The sequence below is a fragment of the Hyla sarda genome, chromosome 4 (assembly GCF_029499605.1).
Source record: "Hyla sarda isolate aHylSar1 chromosome 4, aHylSar1.hap1, whole genome shotgun sequence".
Taxonomy (NCBI): Eukaryota; Metazoa; Chordata; class Amphibia; order Anura; family Hylidae; genus Hyla; species Hyla sarda.
This window is the reverse complement of record NC_079192.1, coordinates 16,065,772-16,085,450: the sequence shown is the minus strand read 5'-3', so window position 1 is coordinate 16,085,450 and position 19,679 is coordinate 16,065,772. Positions and strand designations below refer to the sequence as shown.

At 44.4% G+C, this 19,679-nt stretch overlaps 1 protein-coding gene across 1 annotated transcript in view; it reads left to right on the top strand.

Annotated features, from left to right (window-relative positions):
- Positions 1–5,564: 5,564 nt before the first annotated feature.
- The window catches only part of LOC130367276 (extracellular calcium-sensing receptor-like), a 39,169-nt gene continuing 25,054 nt past the window's right edge, over positions 5,565–19,679 (top strand). The window contains exons 1-7 of the mRNA XM_056569681.1: positions 5,565–5,677; positions 6,235–6,526; positions 8,806–9,633; positions 10,424–10,645; positions 10,944–11,030; positions 11,775–11,898; positions 12,652–13,551. Of these exons, the coding sequence (XP_056425656.1) occupies positions 5,625–5,677; positions 6,235–6,526; positions 8,806–9,633; positions 10,424–10,645; positions 10,944–11,030; positions 11,775–11,898; positions 12,652–13,551 (2,506 nt within the window). The 5' untranslated portion in view covers positions 5,565–5,624. The remainder of the gene's footprint in view (positions 5,678–6,234; positions 6,527–8,805; positions 9,634–10,423; positions 10,646–10,943; positions 11,031–11,774; positions 11,899–12,651; positions 13,552–19,679) is intronic.

Sequence of the window (19,679 nt, the reverse complement as noted above, 5' to 3'; positions counted from 1 at the left end):
GAAATCTGCAGAGAACAATTACCAGAAGGGAGATGGGGATTACAGGTGTCTGCCTTATATATAGATGGTGTACTCTATAAGGGACACTATTGAAAGACAATGAGGTTGGTCCAGGAGAGATGGGGATTACAGGTGTCTGCCTTCTATATAGATGATGTACTCTGTAAGGGACATTGCTGAAATACATTAAGGTAGGTCTAGAAGAAATGGGGACTGGGTTTTATTATTGTACCATGGTTTTTATTACTCTTAGCCAAAGGTTATACTAGACTTGTACTAAAGCTGTACTATGGTTATACTAGTGGACTAGGGCCATGCTACAATACTACAATACTATTATGTAATATGCTTATACTAGCCTTAGACTAGGGTTATACTAGAGTTCTACCATGGTTATAGTAGGGCCAGACCATTGGTTTCAAATTGTGGCCCTTCTGATGTTGCAAAATTTCAACTCCCAGCATGCCTGGACAGCCGTTGGCTGTCCAGGCATGCTGGGAGTTGAAGTTTTGCAACATCTAAAGGGCCACAGTTTGAGACCACTGGCCTAGACTATAGTAGGCTTGGATCTAGGGTATCGCACATTACAATACTACAGTTGTCCTAGTCATATTATGTTTCTATTAAAAATACCCCATGGCTATAACAGTCTTAGAGTAGAGTTCTATTACAACTGTACCAGGATTACACTAGGATTATACCATAGTTGTACTAATGTAATATTGTAATGTTAATGTTTTGTACTTTCAGGATATTAGGTTCATAATTCTCGAGCGGACCCATCACTGCAGTAGTACCACAGGCCTGAGACCGGACGAGGTAGAATGCAGGAACAAACTTTACTTGAAGCTTTAGATAGCTTGATCTTCTCCTGCAGGTGAGGAATGTACTTGGGGTGATGTTCCACCATCTTAACTGGAGGTGTGTGGTCTTTACAGTGTATGGTAGACCCGCTGTCCTCCTTGCCCAGGCACACCATCTCTCACACATAGACTGCTTCTCATGACCCCTTTCTCCCACAGACTGTCGATCTTGTCCCCCTCTCACATAGACTGCCATTCATGGCCTCCTCTCACATAGACCGACGTTCATGACCCCCTCCTACATAGACTGCCCTTCATGGCCCCTCTCACATAGACTGCCATTCATGGCCTCCTCTCACATAGACTGCCATTCATGGCCTCCTCTCACATAGACTGACGTTCATGACCCCCTCTTACATAGACTGCCCTTCATGGCCCCTCTCACATAGACTGCCGTTCATGGCCTCCTCTCACATAGACTGAAGTTCATGACCCCCTCTCACATAGACTGCCCTTCATGGCCCCCTCTCACATAGACTGCCGTTAGATGTCGGCTGACATCAGTCACTCTTTTGGGCAGTGTAGAGTCCTCCATCTCCATCACAGTATCTTCTGGCATCAGTCCACCACATATGGTAATGTTGGACCTTCTGCTCCAGTGCGCCTGTTCTCTCTGCTACACCTGATAACCATGGACCTGTCTTTCAAGAATTTAATGTACTTTTCCACACATGCAACCACATCCTAACCCTTACACACACAACTCTGCCCACACACAGTATGCCATGTAAGGGCGCAGATACATTCTCCTCTCAGGGTCCCATGATGTCCAGGGTCACATGTCCCTGGGATGCCCTAACAAGTGTGGAAATGTATGCACCCAAACTGAGCACCCCCTTATCAGTGTCAGACTGGAGTACTTTAGGCCCACCTGAGGAAATCATTATTTAGGCTCACTCTTAATCCCCTACCACCCAATTCTATGCAATAAATAAGCTATATAAGGAACAAATATTAGTTAAGTCCCCCCATATAGTAGTTAGCCTCCCCATATAGTACTGGAATTAGGCCCCTCTTTAATAGTTAGGTCCCCTCATATATTAGTTAGCCCCCCTTCCCCCTCCTCATATAGGGGATATTAATAAAAACCTGTCCAGAGTAAAAGTTGCTGAGTTGCCCATAGCAACCAATCAGATCACTTCTTTTATTATTAGCAAGGCTTCTGCAAAATGAAAGAAATGATCTGATTGGTTGCTATGGGCAACTCAGCAACTTTTTCTCTGGACAGGTTTTGATAAATTTCCCTCATAATACTTAGGCCTCCAAGTAGTAGTTAGGCCCCTCCATATGTGGTGGCTACAGGAAGCATAGTGGGTCATTCTGGGTGTAGTTGTCCTCAATGTCTCGTGGCAAAGTGGTGGACTAACCCAGTGGTTTTTTTTTTGTGAACACCACAGTATTTGGAGTTAAAAGAATGGATATTTGGTCACTGTCCCTTTAACTGGTGCTTTTTAGCAGCTGTACTAAATCTGGGAATTTTCTGGTGCTTTCTTGTAATGTAATGACAAGTGTATACATATGTTCTCTGGTTCTCAAGTTCTCAGATCAATATTGTCGAAACTGCTGAATAAGGATGTTCACAGGTCGGTTCACTGTGGTGCAAAATGTAGACTATACTTCACTCACTCCGCGGTGGCTTCTGTGATTTGACTCCTAAAAACACATATAGGCAGACAGGTAGCAATGACTAGACTGTTTGGCCTACAAAAGATCAGTGTTAGGGTGGTTTCACACCACATTTTGTACTTACGGTTCCCGTATACGGCTGGGAGGGGGGGCGGGGCTTAATAGCGGTGGCCGCACTCAGCCGTATAGGGGAACCGTATTAAATGTATGTCTATGAGCCGACCGGAGTGAACCGCAGCCTCCGGTCGGCTGCGCTTTCGGCCGTATGCGGTTTCCCGACCGTAGACAAAATAAGCGGTCGACCACATTTTTGCCTGCGGTCGGAAAACCGCATACGGCCGAAAACGCAGCCGGTCGGCTCATAGACATACATTAAATACGGTTCCCCTATACGGCTGAGTGCGGGCACCGCGATTCAGCCCCACCCCCTCCTCCTCCCAGCCGTATACGGGAACCGTAAGTACAAAACGTGGTGTGAAACCACCCTTATTCAGAGAGTCCCTTGTTCAGCATTCTCCTCTCTTGAAGACAGTAGAATATTGTAGAACAGTATTCTCCCAGCGTGGACCAGAACAAGAGCAGGAACAGTCACTAGATTGTAGACCTAGGTATAAGACATGTGGCATAGGTGTAAGTATGCCTACCAGAAGCAAGCCAGAGGAATGGGGCCTAGCCAAGAGACATGTGGCATTGACAAGAGCCAGGCCTAGACTGGTCATAAATGTTGGTCAACCTGTGTCTGTTGAGAAAACTACAACTCTTATCACTGTCATTATCCTGGTAGTTGTAGTTTTCCAGTTCTCTGGATGCAATACCCAGAACAATCCCCAAAGTTTTAAGAGTGCCCTTAAAATACACCTTTTTTAATTCACCTATACCTTTACCTAATCAAGCTTCTCTACTTTCCCCCTATGCTCCATGTATTTTGTTTCTGAACTTACAGAGATTAGTTGGTGACGGCCGCATCCACCTTTATGTGCTCCTCTCTATATATGATGGCTTTTGTCTTAAAGGGGTACTCTGGTGGAAAACATTTTTTTTTTAAATCAACTGGTGCCAGAAAGTTAAACAGATTTGTAAATGACTTCTATTAAAAACTCTTTTCCCTTCCAGTACTTTTTAGCTGCTGTGTGCTACAGAGGAAATTCTTTTCTTTTGAATTTCTTTTTTGTCTTGTCCACAGTGCTCTCTGCTGACACCTCTGTCAGTGTCAGGAACTGTCCAGAGCAGCATAGGTTTGCAATGGGGATTTTCTCCTGCTCTCGACAGTTCCTGATTCGGGCATCAGGTGTCAGCAGAGAGCACTGTGGGCGGGACAAAATAGAAATTCAAAAAGAAAATAATTTCCTCTGTAGTATACAGCCCCTAAAAAAGTACAGGAAGGCTAAAGATTTTTTAATATAACACCTACACTCTCCTATTGAACAGTCCAATATAATGCAGATAGCAATAAACAACAGAATCTATATACACCTACACTTGCTATCCCTCACCAATGACCACAATCAAGTAGTATCAAAAAGACATCTTTATTAATCAACACAAGAAAAATACAAAGTGTACAATATTAGAAAAGGACGCAACCCCTAACCCCTAAAAACACCCCCCCCCCCAAAATTGCATGGGTATTCCTGGCCGATCACTAGCACAGTATAACAGTATGCACAATAATCTATTCAATATACCTCCATATATCTATATAGGGAATGCTAGTACCATTATCATATAACACGTGCAATCACCAGCATCATAACATTAAAGGATCGCATTACCTGTTCCTTGCATACTGTCAGCGGCCATATGGGGAATCCCGTGCACCCTCAACGGACGTCTGTTTCGTGGGCTAACCCACTTCATCAGGAGGTCAGCAGAGAGCACTGTGGAAGGGAAAAAATTGAAATTCAAAAAGAAAAGAATTTCCTCTGTAGTATACAGCCCCTAAAAAGTACAGGAAGGCTAAAGATTTTTTAATAGAAGTCATATACATATCTGTTTAACTTTTTGACACCAGTTGATTTTTAAAAAAAAATTTCCACCGGAGTACCCCTTTAACCCTACTTCCTCATGGACTGTAAGCTCTTGTGAGCAGGGCACTCACTCTTGTTTGAATATTTATTGTATTATTGTAAAATGTTTGATTATGTCTGTATATGTACCTTCAGGTATTGTGCTGCAGAATATGTTGGTACTATATAAATATTATTATTAATATTACTGTATATACTCGAGTATAAGCCGAGTTTTTCAGCACGATTTTTCATGCTGAAAACACCCCCCCCCCCTCAGCTTATACTCGAGTGAACTCTCTGCCCTCAGTGGTCTTCAACCTGCGGACCTCCAGATGTTTCAAAACTACAACTTCCAGCATGCTGGGAGTTGTAGTTTTGAAACATCTGGAGGTCCGCAGATTGAAGAACACTGTTCAGACATTGACAGGCGGTGATGATGAAGGGGGGGTGGGATGATGACAGGGGGATGATGACGGGCGGTGATGATGAAGGGGGGGTGGGATGATGACAGGGGGATGATGACAGGCGGTGATGATGAAGAGGGATGATGACAGGGTAATGATGAAGTGGGGGATGATGACAGGCGGTGATGATGAAGAGGGATGATGACAGGGTAATGATGAAGGGGGGATGATGACAGGGTAATGATGAAGGGGGGATGATGACAGGGTGATGATGATGACAGGGTGGTGATGATGTATTTCCCACCCTAGGCTTATAGTCGAGTCAATAACTTTTCCTGGGTTTTTGGGGAGAAATTAGGGGCCTCGGCTTATATTCGGGTCGGCTTATACTCGAGTATATATGGTACTACGACTACTACTACGACTACTACTACTACAGTACTATTATTAATTATTACTATTATTATTATTTTTATTATTATTATAAATTGTACATTCTAAAATCTATAAAGCCTCAGGTTGGAGAGCACCTCTGTATACTATTCTGTTCCATGCTCTTTTCCAGGCTGTTGTCACATCTACACAGAACACTATGGCATCTTCTAGTGATGTTCCCCTCCACCTCATACTCCAGCAGTTATTATGCTTCCATGGACCTCAATGGGATTTTGGTGAATGGAGATGTCCTTATAGGATCGATTATTCCTCTTCACCTTGACAAAATGTACCCCACAATAACCTTCCAAGAGAAGCCACCAGCAGATATCTGCACAATGTAAGGTTAAGGATGGTAACACGTACCCTCATATTCTTTGTATGTTCCTACAAGGTATTACTCTTAATAACGAAATCCCATGGTAAAGTTAGATCCACAAATGTGTTAACATGTGACTGATGGCTCAATCGGGGCAAGTATCGGGCAAATCTAGGCAGATGCCAAGGGGAAAAGGGCATCACGAACTGGCCAAACATACAGTATGGTTATCAAGCCATAGTTGCAGTAGACAGAGGGTCCACTGTGACCATTGCCCAAAGTCACCCATACATATGGAGCTGGTCTTGAACATCATATTTTTAGGAGACACATCAATTTGGCCCTCACTAAAGTCCACTGCTGACCACAAATGATCTAGTTCCTTCTCACACCACCAGCTACTCTCTAGGTAATGTTTCATTTACCTCTAAATTCTGCAGCATGGATCTCACTGTCAAGTCCCTCCTGATCCAATGGACTTTTGTCCTGGGCTTACTCACCAAGGGGCTCAATATTGTCATACTGGATAAGTCCAATGCAGTAAAAACTTTACTGAGTCAATTATTTACTCATTCTAGGTTCCGCTTAGAACACTACCAGCCTTTCCAGGCCATGAGGTTTGCTGTGGATGAAATTAATGGAAGCCCTGAACTTCTCCCAAATGTAACCCTGGGCTTCTATGCTTACGACTCCTGTGCTGTACTGAATAGGGAGTTAGAGGGGACCTTGTGGATGATGACAGGACGTGATCCAGCCATTCCCAATTACTGTTGCCAAGAAAGTCCACCCCTGGCCGCCATCATTGGACACTCATCATCCAGCATTTCCATGCAAATGGCTCATATATTGGGGCTGTACAGATATCCACAGGTACATTATGATAAAACAATGGTCTGTAGAGGGCTCTGGCAAATGTCCAGTACGTAATTATAATTAAATGTGTCCATTTGTATTCCATGTATTCTAATATATACTGTGTCTCCTAAGCTAACTGTAATATATACTGTGTTTCCTAAGTTAACTGTAATATATACTGTGACCCATTAATTCATATTAACATATACCATGTCCCCACTTTGGCCCCAGAGAAAAGCAATGCTCCTGGTACAATTTGATTGTTATTTTAAAGGAGTACTCCGGTGAAAAACTTTTTTTTTTTTTTAATCAACTGGTTCCAGAAAGTTAAACAGATTGGTAAATTACTTGTATAAAAAAAAGCTTAGTCCTTCCAGTACTTATTAGCTGCTGAATACTACAGAGGTAATTCTTTTCTTTTTGGAATACAGAGCTCTCTGCTGACATCATGACCACAGTGCTCTCTGCTGACATCTCTGTCCATTTTAGGAACTGTCCAGAGCAGCATATGTTTTCTATGGGGATTTTCTCCTACTCTGGACAGTTCTTAAAATGGACAGAGGTGTCAGCAGAGAGCACTGTGGTCATGATGTCAGCAGAGAGCTCTGTGTTCCAAAAATAAAATAATTTCCTCTGTAGTATTCAGCAGCTAATAAATACTGGAAGGATTACGATTCTTTAATAGAAGTAATTTGCAAAACTTTCTGGCACCAGCTGATTAAAAAAAAAAAGTTTTCCACCGGAGTACCCCTTTAACAAGTGGTTCAGGAGAACCATAGAGGATCAGCTAGATCCCAACCCTGATGCTTACAGATAGTAAAGTGACTTTCAGAGCCACGACCAAACAAAGGACACTATGTGCCCGAGAGAAAGGAGACTGATCCTGCCAATAGCTTCCTTGGTCTGTAGAGAGCTAGGACTTCCAAAGAGCTACAGCCAAGGAAGGAACTGAGATAGGCAGTGACCAGAATGGGTAAGAAGGCCCTCCCCACATTAACTAAGAGTGCAGTTGCAGTGCCCCACTATGTGTAATTATTGTGCCTAGTGGTTGTCGGATGAGTCCCATGTTTTGCACTATGTACCTCATTGCGTTGTTTGCACCTTGTATCCATTATCTGCATTGATCATGAATGGTTAATGTCTTTATATGTTGAAACTATTGCTACCACCTAGTGGCTATTTAGACCTTATATTGGAAGAAAGTCCCAGAATGTAAGAGGTTCTTTGCTCTGTCCCATCTCCTCTTAGTGGTGAGAGAGGAAATCCTGTTTCTAAGGAGGAGGATTCGATGCCTAGCGAGGAAAGTTGGCGGAGGCCAGGAGCAGACAAGCTTCCCTTCTCTAGTATAGTCCTCAAGACACACTGGGTATGCTTAAAGTTACAGCCCCTACAAAGTATACATAATTGACCCGGTCTCTTAGTAAGACTCTATTAGCCATTGAGAATAAGACAAAGTGCATCATTGCATTCTAGGACCTGTGGCACTTCAGGCTGGGCCTAGGCATTGCAATAGCTGGGAGAACTAGACCTCAGATTGCCTGGACCTTGTGGATTTGTCAGTGTCAGAAAACTCACTGGGAGCCAACTGGTGTAAAGAAACATCCCATTAATAAAGCAGCGTGTGTGGACTTGTCAGGGAACAGAGCAAAGAACGAGAGGGAATCCCACCTTACATCTCAGTGTTATCTTAGAGGGTCTCCTCACTCTGGTCAACTACTGCCTAATTGCTGGATCTATAGAATAATCAGAAAGGAGTCCTCAGTGGTCCAGTCAATCTAAAGGTTGAGTGTGTGGCGGATAGGTGGTTTAAATAATTAATTAAATGGAACCAACTAACCATAAAAAACATTTAATAGTACAAAAAAAATTAAAGAATGAAAGAATCCTGCTACTCACCGTGGGAAGTAGAATCAGCATAGTAGGGCTGCCATGGATAACCGGGGAGAGACGAGAGGCTCAGAGGCTACCAACCGGTAAGTTTTGTGCAGGTGCACTTCTTCCGGCCTCAAAGAGGCCGGAAGAAGTGCACCTGCATGAAACTTGTGGCTGCCATCACACCCCCTCCCAAAGACTTGCATTTAGGGGGCATAGCGTGACATCAGGGGGCGGGGCTATGACTTCACGAGCTCCTGGCGCCGGCTCCAGCTTTTGGAACAGTTTGTTCCAAATGCTGAGCAGCAGAGTACCCCTTTAAAGGGAATGTGTTATCAGAAAATGACTTTGAATCAAGTTTTTATGTTAAAAAAATATATATATATTTTTTTTTGATGATGCATTCACTGTCTCCACTGCAGGTCAGCTTCTTCTCAACCAGTCCTCTACTGAGTGACAGGGCACAATTTCCTTCCTTCTTCAGGACTGTCCCAAGTGATTCTTTCCAGTGGTTAGGATTAGCTCAAATGGTCAAATATTTTGGATGGACTTGGGTTGGACTCATTGGCCTCGATAATGACTACGGCCAGGAGGGCATTAAGGTCATGAAGGAGGAAATTATAAGGTCCGGGGCTTGTGTGGCCTTCACACAATACTTACCTAGCACTTTCTACTACAAACATTTTCTAGACATTGCCAAAGTTATTAAGAGGTCCACGGCTAAAGTGGTGGTGGTTCTCTCTACGGACGTCTATCTCATCCAGTTGTTTGAAGAGATGATAGCACAAAATATATTAGGAAAAGTCTTTGTTGCCAGTGAGGCTTGGTCAATATCAAATTTACTCTCGGTAGATAAATACTCTTCCATACTCCGAGGTACCATTGGATTTGCTTTTCACAGCTCTAATATAAAAAGGTTTCAAGAATATCTCAACAGCATAAACCCCTACAATGTCCCAGGGGTCAAAATAGCCAAGATGTTTTGGGAAGAGATGTTTGGTTGTTTTTTTCTTATGGAAGACAAGCCCAGTGGTGGTAATAATGAGTCTAAGTTATGTACAGGGTCTGAGGACCTATCGGGCACCCACAATCTCTATAATGATGTTTCAAATCTAAGGACTTCCTATAATGTCTATTCTGCTGTTCATGTGATAGCAAAAGCTCTTGATGACCTCATACGCTGTAATGAACAGGATGGGCCGTTTTTAGGTGGGAAATGTGCTAGTTTGAAGAAGCTTATACCATGGCAGGTATGTTGCTAAATATTACAGATACTAAAAGTAAGCAAAGTGTAGGTCCAACATCTTGGATCTCCCTCATTTACAAGAATGAGAGGCCCATGGTCACCATTCCCAGTTGGAGAGTAAGATAAGCGTGCACTATTCCTCTCCAAAAATGCAATGGGACTTAAGAAAACCACTAAATGAGTCAATTCAGCTTTTCCTGCTTGACAAGTTATAAAGCTAAAAACTCGGGTTGTCATGGGACAACATCTAAAAGCTGACCACACACATAAGAAAGCTATTGGCCGAACAAGTCTACCATAATCATGTATGTTTCACTTGGCCAAGCATGTATCTTTATTTTACAAAATTTGATCCATCTTTCCTTCAGGTGTCAGGAGATCCTTGGATGATCTGCCCTACATTGGTTGGTTAGGCCAACTTTAATTTGAAGAAGTTATCCAGGAATAGAAAAACAGAGCTGATTTCTTTCAAAAACCTTTCCCGTCTGTCTCCAGGTTGGGTGTGGTTCTGCAGCTCAGTTCCACTGAAGTGAATGGAGCCAAAATGTAATAGCACACACAAACCGGAGGCAGATGGGGCGCGGTTTCTGAAAGAAATTAGGCCTGTGGGAAAACAAAAGTATGGGGCTTCTACAAGGTCCAGTTTTGCTACTATATCAGTATATTGCTTCTCCTGGGGCAAGTACCTTAAGAGCACTTGGCAGCCAGCTATCCTAAATATGCTTAAAATATTGTCGCAGGTAGACAAGATTGTCCAGTTTATTTGTCTTTTATTTGTCTTTTATTTGCCTCAGCTTTTGTACTATTTTAAGAAAGTTCAAGTGCCTTTGATTAACAAGAGAGAACTGTTCTTCAACAAAAATGGTGACCCACCAGCAATATACGACATAGTCAACTGGCAGAGACGTCCTGACGGATCAATGACCCAAGTGAAAATCGGAATTTACGACTCTTTTGAATCTAACGATAGTTTTATCAACTTGAGTCAAATCTGGTGGCCACATGGAAGTCATGAGGTAAATTGAAATCCTTCTTTAAGTCTTAAAGGGAATCTGTTATTGGTATCTACCGCACTAACCTGTTGGTACAGGGTTGTAGTGCAGATGATACTGATATAAATGATATTTACCACAACCAGAATCATGGCTCAGTTCTTCCGTAATGCTTCTTTTTCGGTATTTGCAAATCACCAGACTTGGTGCGTGAGGGAGCGTTCCCCAGCCCAACGCCCGCCATGCACGGTGATGTTACCACTGCTTGGTCTTCCATCTATTTGCTCCTCTCATTGGCTACTATACATTGCTGTCTCCACAGTCTAAGATGGCTGTGGTTGTGAAGCAGCACCACACGCAGCTTCCGGGTGTCAAATATCAGTCCGGTGATGGTTATGGCTATCCAACGGTAAGCACCGATTAAATAACCCTTCTGCTCATGATCTCTTGGGATCTTCTCCTCTGGCTTCTAAGATGTCAAATTTTCAATAGGTTGTACATGGTATTGCAACTTGGATCCTTTTGAAGGGAAGGGGACTGAGTCACAATACCACTCCTACGTGAAATCACACTAAGGGTTCTTTGAGGACAGCAATGCTATAGAAGATCATGGCATGCATAGGAAGCTTAAAGGGGTACTCCGGCACTAAGACATCTTATCCCCTATAAAAAGGATAGGGGATAAGATGCCTGATCGCGGGGGTCCCGCCACTGGGGACCCCCCTGATCTTCCACACAGCACCCCGTTACAATCAGTCCCCGGAGCATGTTCACTCCCTGTTTGATTACTGACGATCATGGGGCCGGAGCATTGTGACATCCCGCTCCGCTCCCTCAATGCAAGCCTATGGGAGGGGGCGTGACAGCTTTCACGCCCCCTCCTATAGGCTTGCATTGATGGGGCGGAGCATGACGTCACATGGGGCAGAGCAGTCACATCACAATGATCCGGCCGCGTGATCGCCAGTAATCAGACCCAAAGCGAACATGCTCCAGGGACTGATTGTAACGGGGTGCTGCGTGCAAGATCACAAGGGTCCCCAACGGCGGGACCCCCGCGATCAGGAATCTTATCCCCTATCCAAAGGAATAGGGGCGGAGTAGCCCTTTAAGACCGGACCGTGACATAATTTATATTTTGATACCCACCTAGGTTCCTATGTCTATCTGCAGTGAGAGCTGCCCTGCTGGATTCAGAAAGGCCCCTCGTAAGGATGAACCAGTTTGTTGTTTTGAATGTGTTCCTTGTCCTCAAGGAGAGATCTCCAACCAAACAGGTGAGATGTGGATTTAGTCATAAAGTCAATCCCTCTCCATATATTTCCTATTATGGAACATGGATGGGTTTGTTCCAGGCTAGGGTTTCTTCTCAATAACTACTACTATACTGAATTTATGTTATATTTGAAATACTTTATAGCTGGGAAATTCCTGGCTTTGATGGTAAAAAAGTAAATTGCCATGGGATGCTGAGAGCCACCTCCTACATGTAGGGGGCCATCTGTGCTGAGAAAGCCCTTGTAATACATTTAAAGAGGTACTCCCCTGGAAAAAAATTTTTTTAATCAACTGGTGCCAGAAAGTTAAACAGATTTGTAAATTACTTCTATTTAAAAATCTTAATCCTTCCAGTACTTATCAGCTGCTATATGCTCTACAGGAAGTTCTTTTCTTTTTGAATTTCCTTTCTGTCTGACCACACTTTTTTTTTTCTGACACCTCTGTCCATTTCAGGAACTGTCCAGAGCAGCATATGTTTGCTATGGGGATTTGCTCCTACTCTGGACAGTTCCTAAAATGGACAGAGGTGTCAGCAGAGACCCCTGTGGTCTCTCTGCAAAAAGAAAAGAACTTCCTGTGGAGCATACAGCAGTTGCTAAGTACTGTAAGGATTAATATTTTTAAATAGAAGTAATTTACAAATCTGTTTCACTTTCTGGCACCAGTTGATTTAAGATTTTATTTTCCAGTGGAGTAACCACTTCAAAACCCATTGGTTCACTGCTCATAACTACATTTTTATCTTTCAGACTCCATAGATTGTTCAAAGTGTCCATGGGATATGTGGCCGAACAACCAAAAGGACAACTGTATTGTGAAACCCACTGAGTACCTTTCGTATGATGAGCCGCTAGGGTTCGGGTTAGTAGCCACCAGTGTTTTTTCCTCCGTGGTTCCAATTTTTATCTTAAGACTTTTCCTTCAGTACAAGAACACTCCAATGGTCAAAGCGAATAACTACTCCCTGAGTTGTATCTTATTGGTGTCCTTGACGTTTTGCTTCCTGAGCTCTTTGGCCTTCATTGGTTACCCTGAGACAGAGAAGTGTCTCCTGCGGCAGGCAGCATTTGGCATGGTGTTTGCCCTTTGTGTCTCCTGTATCTTAGCTAAAACTATCATGGTAGTCTTTGCATTTATGGCCACCAAACCTGGAAGTAGACTTAAAAGATGGACGAGTCCTCGAGTGTCCTACATGATCATCGTCTGCTGTTCGCTCCTTCAGTTACTCTTGTGCATTACTTGGATCTTGGTTTCTCCTCCATTTCCACAAAAGAACATTGAAAGCAAACCTGGAATTATTGTCATTGAATGTAATGAGAACTCAATATTTGCCTTCTGGATTATGTTGGGGCATCTTGGTCTCTTGGCGTCCATCAGTTTTGTTGTTGCTTTTTTAGCCAGGAGACTTCCAGATAACTTCAATGAGGCCAAGTTCATTACCTTCAGCATGCTGGCCTTCCTCAGTGTTTGGGTGTCCTACATCCCAGTATCTCTCAGCTCACAGGGGAAGTATACAGTAGCCATGGAGATTTTTGCCATCCAGTCGTCAAGTTGGGCTCTAGTGATCTGTATGTTCCTACCGAAATGTTTTATCATATTGTTCCGACCACATATGAACACTAAAGAACACCTCTTAGGTAAAGCGCAAGGTCAGAAGTAGGTTCCATCACAGGTTTACTTAGTGGAGAAGAGGCCCATATGGTATTTTCTTTAGGCTTTGTTATACCTCAATTTTACCACAATCTATAACAAAAGAGATGGCAGCTCCCAAATTCAGTTCTTAAGGGTGTACTCCGCCCCTAGACATAAGATGTCTGATCGTGGGGGTCCCGCCACTGGGGATCCCCGCGATCTCGGCTGCGGCACCCCAGACATCTGGTGCACTGAGCGAACTTCGCTCCTTGATGGATGACTGGTGATGCCGGGCAGAGGCTCCTTATGTTACTGTCACGCCCCGATCGTGACGTCATGGTCACGCCCCCTCAATGCAATTCTATGAGAGGGGGCGTGATGGCCATCACGCCCCCTCCCATAGACTTGCATTGAGGGGACGTGGCAGTGACGTCACGAGCAGGGCGTGACCGTGACATCACGAGCCTCCAGAGCTGAACCCGACACTCTAAACAAATGCCGGGTGAAGCAGAGAGATCGTGGGGGTCCCCAACGGCAGGAGCCCCACGATCAGACATCTTATCCCCTATCTTTTGGATAGGGAATAAGTTGTCTAGGGGCAAAGTACCCCTTTAACCCTCGAGAATGTACACTGCCACCCCATCCTAACACTATGGGTCTGCTCAAGATTGCTGAGCACTGTATTATGTTATCTTCATCAGTTCCAGAGTTTCAATGAAGCAGATGTGTTTATACTTAACTCCATTCAAACAAGGGCACTTGGGACCCCCATTCTCTTAATTGGTGGTGGTCCTAATAGTTTGACCCACACTAATCAGGCAATCATTACCTAGGCTGTCAATTGGTGATAATGACACCATTTGTCATCATGACACAACCCCCTTAGCGTGAAATGCAATACCAGACACGAACCATTGGCAGATGGAGCGCTGTTTTTTGAAGAAAGAAGCCATGTTTTTCCACTTAACAATACAGGTGTATGCTTCATTGAAAACCTTGAATAACCAAGCTACACCAGCAACCAAGTAGAACTAAAACCTGGCATGGATCCAGTCTTCCAGCAAAAATACAAGCTGCTACCAGCAAATAGACTTAAAAAAAAAGAGAAAAACAGGAGATAATGACATGACAGGTGTCAACCTACCATGCGTAACACTAATTCTGAAAAACCTCATTAAATTCACATTATAAAACATACATATATCTTGTGTTATCTGAAAAATTAAGTTTACAATAAATACGAAGTTTAAATAAATAAAATGTTATGTTCTTGAAGCTTCAGCAAGTTGTGTGATGCAGGTCCCATCTGCTTGGGTACCATTTTGTGCCAATTAGAATGTTTTTTGGGCTAAATACATATAAAGCCAAAACAACATAACAAATTCAGTTCATGGTAAAAAGCTCTAAATATATTTGTGTGCTTACTGCATTTGGCCAGCAGAGCCAGCCACGTTCCCCGCGTAAAAATGCCAGCTAGCCACAGTGCCCAAAACTCAAGTGGCAGATATTTATGGCACTGTCATTCCAAGGCTATGGGGGCCGAGATTCATGGACACCGCCTCAAAACAAGGGCTTGAACTTGAAGAACACTCAAGTTCCAGGCGTCTAATTCTTGTTCACCAGTGATCGCCTGGGTTGGCAATTGACAACTTACCCATGGAGTAATACATTGCAAAGTATACAAAATTCATTATATTATAGAATTTTTCAGTCCCATAGTGAGTAAAAGAATTGAGAGCATACATGCTCAATGTTGCTCCATTTACGTGGCTGGACATGGGTTATAAGTGTTTAAAGGGGTACTCCAGGGGACTGAACTGTTTAGACACTCATCCCCTATCCACAGGATAGGGGATAAGGGTCTGACCTTGACAGCTGGGATCCCCCACAATCTCCTGTATGGATATTACTTACTTGTCCTTGGTGACCACCAGTCCCTACCTTCCTGGACGGATGCAAATCATGGACCATTCTGACAATAAGAGTCTGCAGAAATGTCCCGACTCCGCCAGCTAAGTGTGCCGTCACTTGTGTTTGTCCAGATGGGTGGGCCCAGAGTACGCAAAAGACGTGTGGGACCCACTGCCATCTCCTGTATAAGGCCCCGACTACTTACACGTCTTTTGCGTACTCTGGGCCCTATACAGGAGATGGCAGTGGGTCCCAGCAGTCGGTCCCCATGATCAGACACTTATCACCTATCCTGTTTATTGGGGAATAAGTATCTTTAACCCCTTAAGGACGCAGGACGTAAATGTACGTCCTGGTGCGGTGGTACTTAACGCACCAGGACATACATTTACGTCCTGTGCATAACCGCGGGCATCGGAGCAATGCCCGTGTCATGCGCGGCTGATCCCGGCTGCTGATCGCAGCCAGGGACCCGCCGGCAATGGCCGACGCCCGCGATCTCGCGGGCGCCCGCCATTAACCCCTCAGGTGCCGGGATCGATACAGATCCCGACATCTGCGGCAGTGCGCGATTTAAATGAACAATCGGATCGCTCGCAGCGCTGCTGCGGGGATCCGATCATTCAGAACGCCGCACGGAGGTCCCCTCACCTTCCTGCTTCCGGCTCCCGGTGTCTTCTGCTCTGGTCTGAGATCGAGCAGACCAGAACAGAAGATAGCCGATAACACTGATCTGCTCTATGTCCTATACATAGAACCGATCAGTATTAGCAATCATGGCATTGGTATGAATAGTCCCCTATGGGGACTATTCAAGTGTAAAAAAACAAATGTAAAAAATGTAAAAGTTAAAGTAAAAAAAAAAGTGAAAAATCCCCTCTCCCAATAAAAAGGTAAAACGTCCTTTTTTTCCTATTTTACCCCCAAAAAGCGTAAAAAATTAATTTTATAGACATATTTGGTATCGCCGCGTGCGTAAATTTCCGAACTATTAAAATAAAATGTTAATGATCCCGTACGGTGAACGGCGTGAACGTAAAAAAAAAAAAAGTCCAAAATTGCTACTTTTTTAATACATTTTATTAAAAAAAATTATAAAAAATGTATTAAAAGTTTTTTATATGCAAATGTGGTATCAAAAAAAAGTACAGATCATGGCGCAAAAAATGAGCCCTCATACCGCCGCTTATACGGAAAAATAAAAAAGTTATAGGTCATCAAAATAAAGGGATTATAAACGTACTAATTTGGTTAAAAAGTTTGTGATTTTTTTAAAGCACAACAATAATAGAAAAGTATATAATAATGGGTATCATTTTAATCTTATTGACCCCCAGAATAAAGAACACACGTCATTTTTACCATAAATTGTACGGCGTGAAAACGAAAACCTTCCAAAATTAGCAAAATTGCGTTTTTCTTTTTAATTTCCCCACAAAAATAGTGTTTTTTGGTTGCGCCATACATTTTATGATATAATGAGTTATGTCATTACAAAGGACAACTGGTCGCGCAAAAAACAAGCCCTCATACTAGTCTGTGGATGAAAATATAAAAGAGTTATGATTTTTAGAAGGCGAGGAGGAAAAAATGAAAACGTAAAAATTAAATTGTCTGAGTCCTTAAGGCCAAAATGGGCTGAGTCCTTAACCCCTTAAGGACATAGGGCGTATCCATACGCCCCCGTTTCCAAGTCCTTAAGGACCGAGGGCGTATGGATACGCCCTGAGCATTTCCGGCCCCCACCGCTAGCCGGAGGGGAGCCGGAGCCGGATGCCTTCTGAAATCGTTCAGCAGGCATCCCGGCATATCGCCCAGGGGGGTCATTATGTCCCCCCATGTCGGCGATTGCCGCAGATCGCTGGACAATTCAGTCCAGCGATCTGCGGCAGATTCCGGGTCAATCGGGTCTCCAGTGACCCGATGACCCGGAATTACTGGCTGATCGGGGCCGTCAGAGACGGCCCCGAACAGCCATTGCCAGCAGGGGTGAGGTGGCACTGGTGCCACCTCACGATCGCCCTGATTCGTCGGCCGGATTACCGGCCGACCAATCAGGGCGCCTGCTGCGGGTGTCACTCCCGCAACCCGCTCCGCCCCTCTTCCGGAGGACGTGAGCGGGTGCGGGAAGACGACCCCCGGTGCTGGGGACCCCGATCCCCGGCGCCCCTGTTGGGATCGGGGCCCCAGGAGCAGCTGCGGCGGCGGAGACGACGAGGGACTGACCTGTGCTGCTGGATCGTTGGAGGTGAGTGACAGCCTCCTGCTGTTGCTTAGCAACAGCTCCCAGCATGCAACAAGGGCATGCTGGGAGCTGTAGTTATGCAACAGCAGGAGGCAGACCACCACAACTCCCAGCATGCCGTTATGGGCATGCTGGGACTTGTAGTTTTGCAACAGCTGAAGGCACATTCTTTCTATGTAAAAGTGTACCTTCAGCTGTTGTGTAACTACAACTCCCAGCTTGCACAATCAGCTAAAGTGCATGCTGGGAGTTGTAGTGGTGCATCTGGTGGTTGCATAACTACAACTCCCAGCATGCCCGTTGGCTGTCGGTGACTGCTGAGAGTTGTAGTTTTGCAACAGCTGAAGGCACACTGAGTTAAGTAGTAAACCAGTGTGTCTCCAGCTGTTGCATAACTACAATCCCCAGCATCCCCAGCCAATGTAGTATGCCTCCGGCTGTTGCACAACTACAAGACCCAGCATGCCCTTCCGCTGTCCGTACATGCTGGGGGTTGTAGCTTTTGCAACAGCTGAAGGCACACTGGTTGCAAAACACTGAGTTTGTTACCAAACTCGGTGTTTCACAACCTGTGTGTCTCCAGCTGTTGCAAAACTACAACTCCCAGCATGCACTGATAGACCGTACATGCTGGGAGTTGTAGTTTTGCAACAGCTGGATGTTTCCCCCCCCAATGTGAATGTACAGGGTACACTCACATGGGCGGAGGATTACAGTAAGTATCCGGCTGCAAGTTTGAGCTGCGGCAAATTTTCTGTCGCAGCTCAAACTGCCAGCGAGAAACTACTGTGAACCCCCCGCCCGTGCGACTGTACCCTAAAAACACTACACTACACTAACACACAATAAAATAAAAAGTAAAAAACACTACATATACACATACCCCTACACAGCCCCCCTCCCCTCCCCAATAAAAATGAAAAACGTCTGGTACGTCACTGTTTCCAAAACGGAGCCTCCAGCGGTTGCAAAACTACAACTCCCAGCATGCACTGATAGACCGTCCATGCTGGGAGTTGTAGTTTTGCAACAGCTGGATGTCCCCCCCCCCCCCCCCCAATGTGAACGTACAGGGTACACTCACATGGGCGGAGGATTACAGTAAGTATCCGGCTGCAAGTTTGAGCTGCGTCAAATTTTCTGCCGCAGCTCAAACTGCCAGCGAGAAACTACTGTGAACCCCCGCCCGTGTGACTGTACCCTAAAAACACTACACTACACTAACACAAAATAAAATAAAAAGTAAAAAACACTACATATACACATACCCCTACACAGCCCCCCTCCCCTCCCCAATAAAAATGAAAAACGTCTGGTACGCCACTGTTTCCAGAACGGAGCCTCCAGCTGTTGCAAAACAACTACTCCCAGTATTGCCAGATAGCCACTGACTGTCCAGGCATGCTGGGAGTTTTACAACAGCTGGAGGCCCCCTGTTTGGGAATCACTGGCGTAGAATACCCCTATGTCCACCCCTATGCAATCCCTAATTTAGGCCTCAAATGCGCATGGCACTCTCACTTTGGAGCCCTGTCGTATTTCAAGGCAACAGTTTAGGGCAGCATATGGGGTATCGCCGTACTTGGGAGAAATTGGGCTTCAAATTTTGTGGGGTATTTTTTGCTATTACCCTTTTTAAAAATGTAAAATTTTTGGGAAAACAAGCATTTTAGGTAAAAAATTTTTTTTTTTTTTACATATACAAAAGTCATAAAACACCTGTGGGGTATAAAGGTTCACTTAACCCCTTGTTACGTTCCCCGAGGGGTCTAGTTTCCAAAATGGTATGCCATGTGTTTTTTTTTTTTTTGCTGTCCTGGCACCATAGGGGCTTCCTAAATGCGGCATGCCCCCAGAGCAAAATTTGCTTTCAAAAAGCCAAACGTGACTCCTTCTCTTCTGAGACCTGTAGTGCGCCAGCAGAGCACTTTTCACCCCCATATGGGGTGTTTTCTGAATCGGAAGAAATTGGGCTTCAAATTTTGGGGG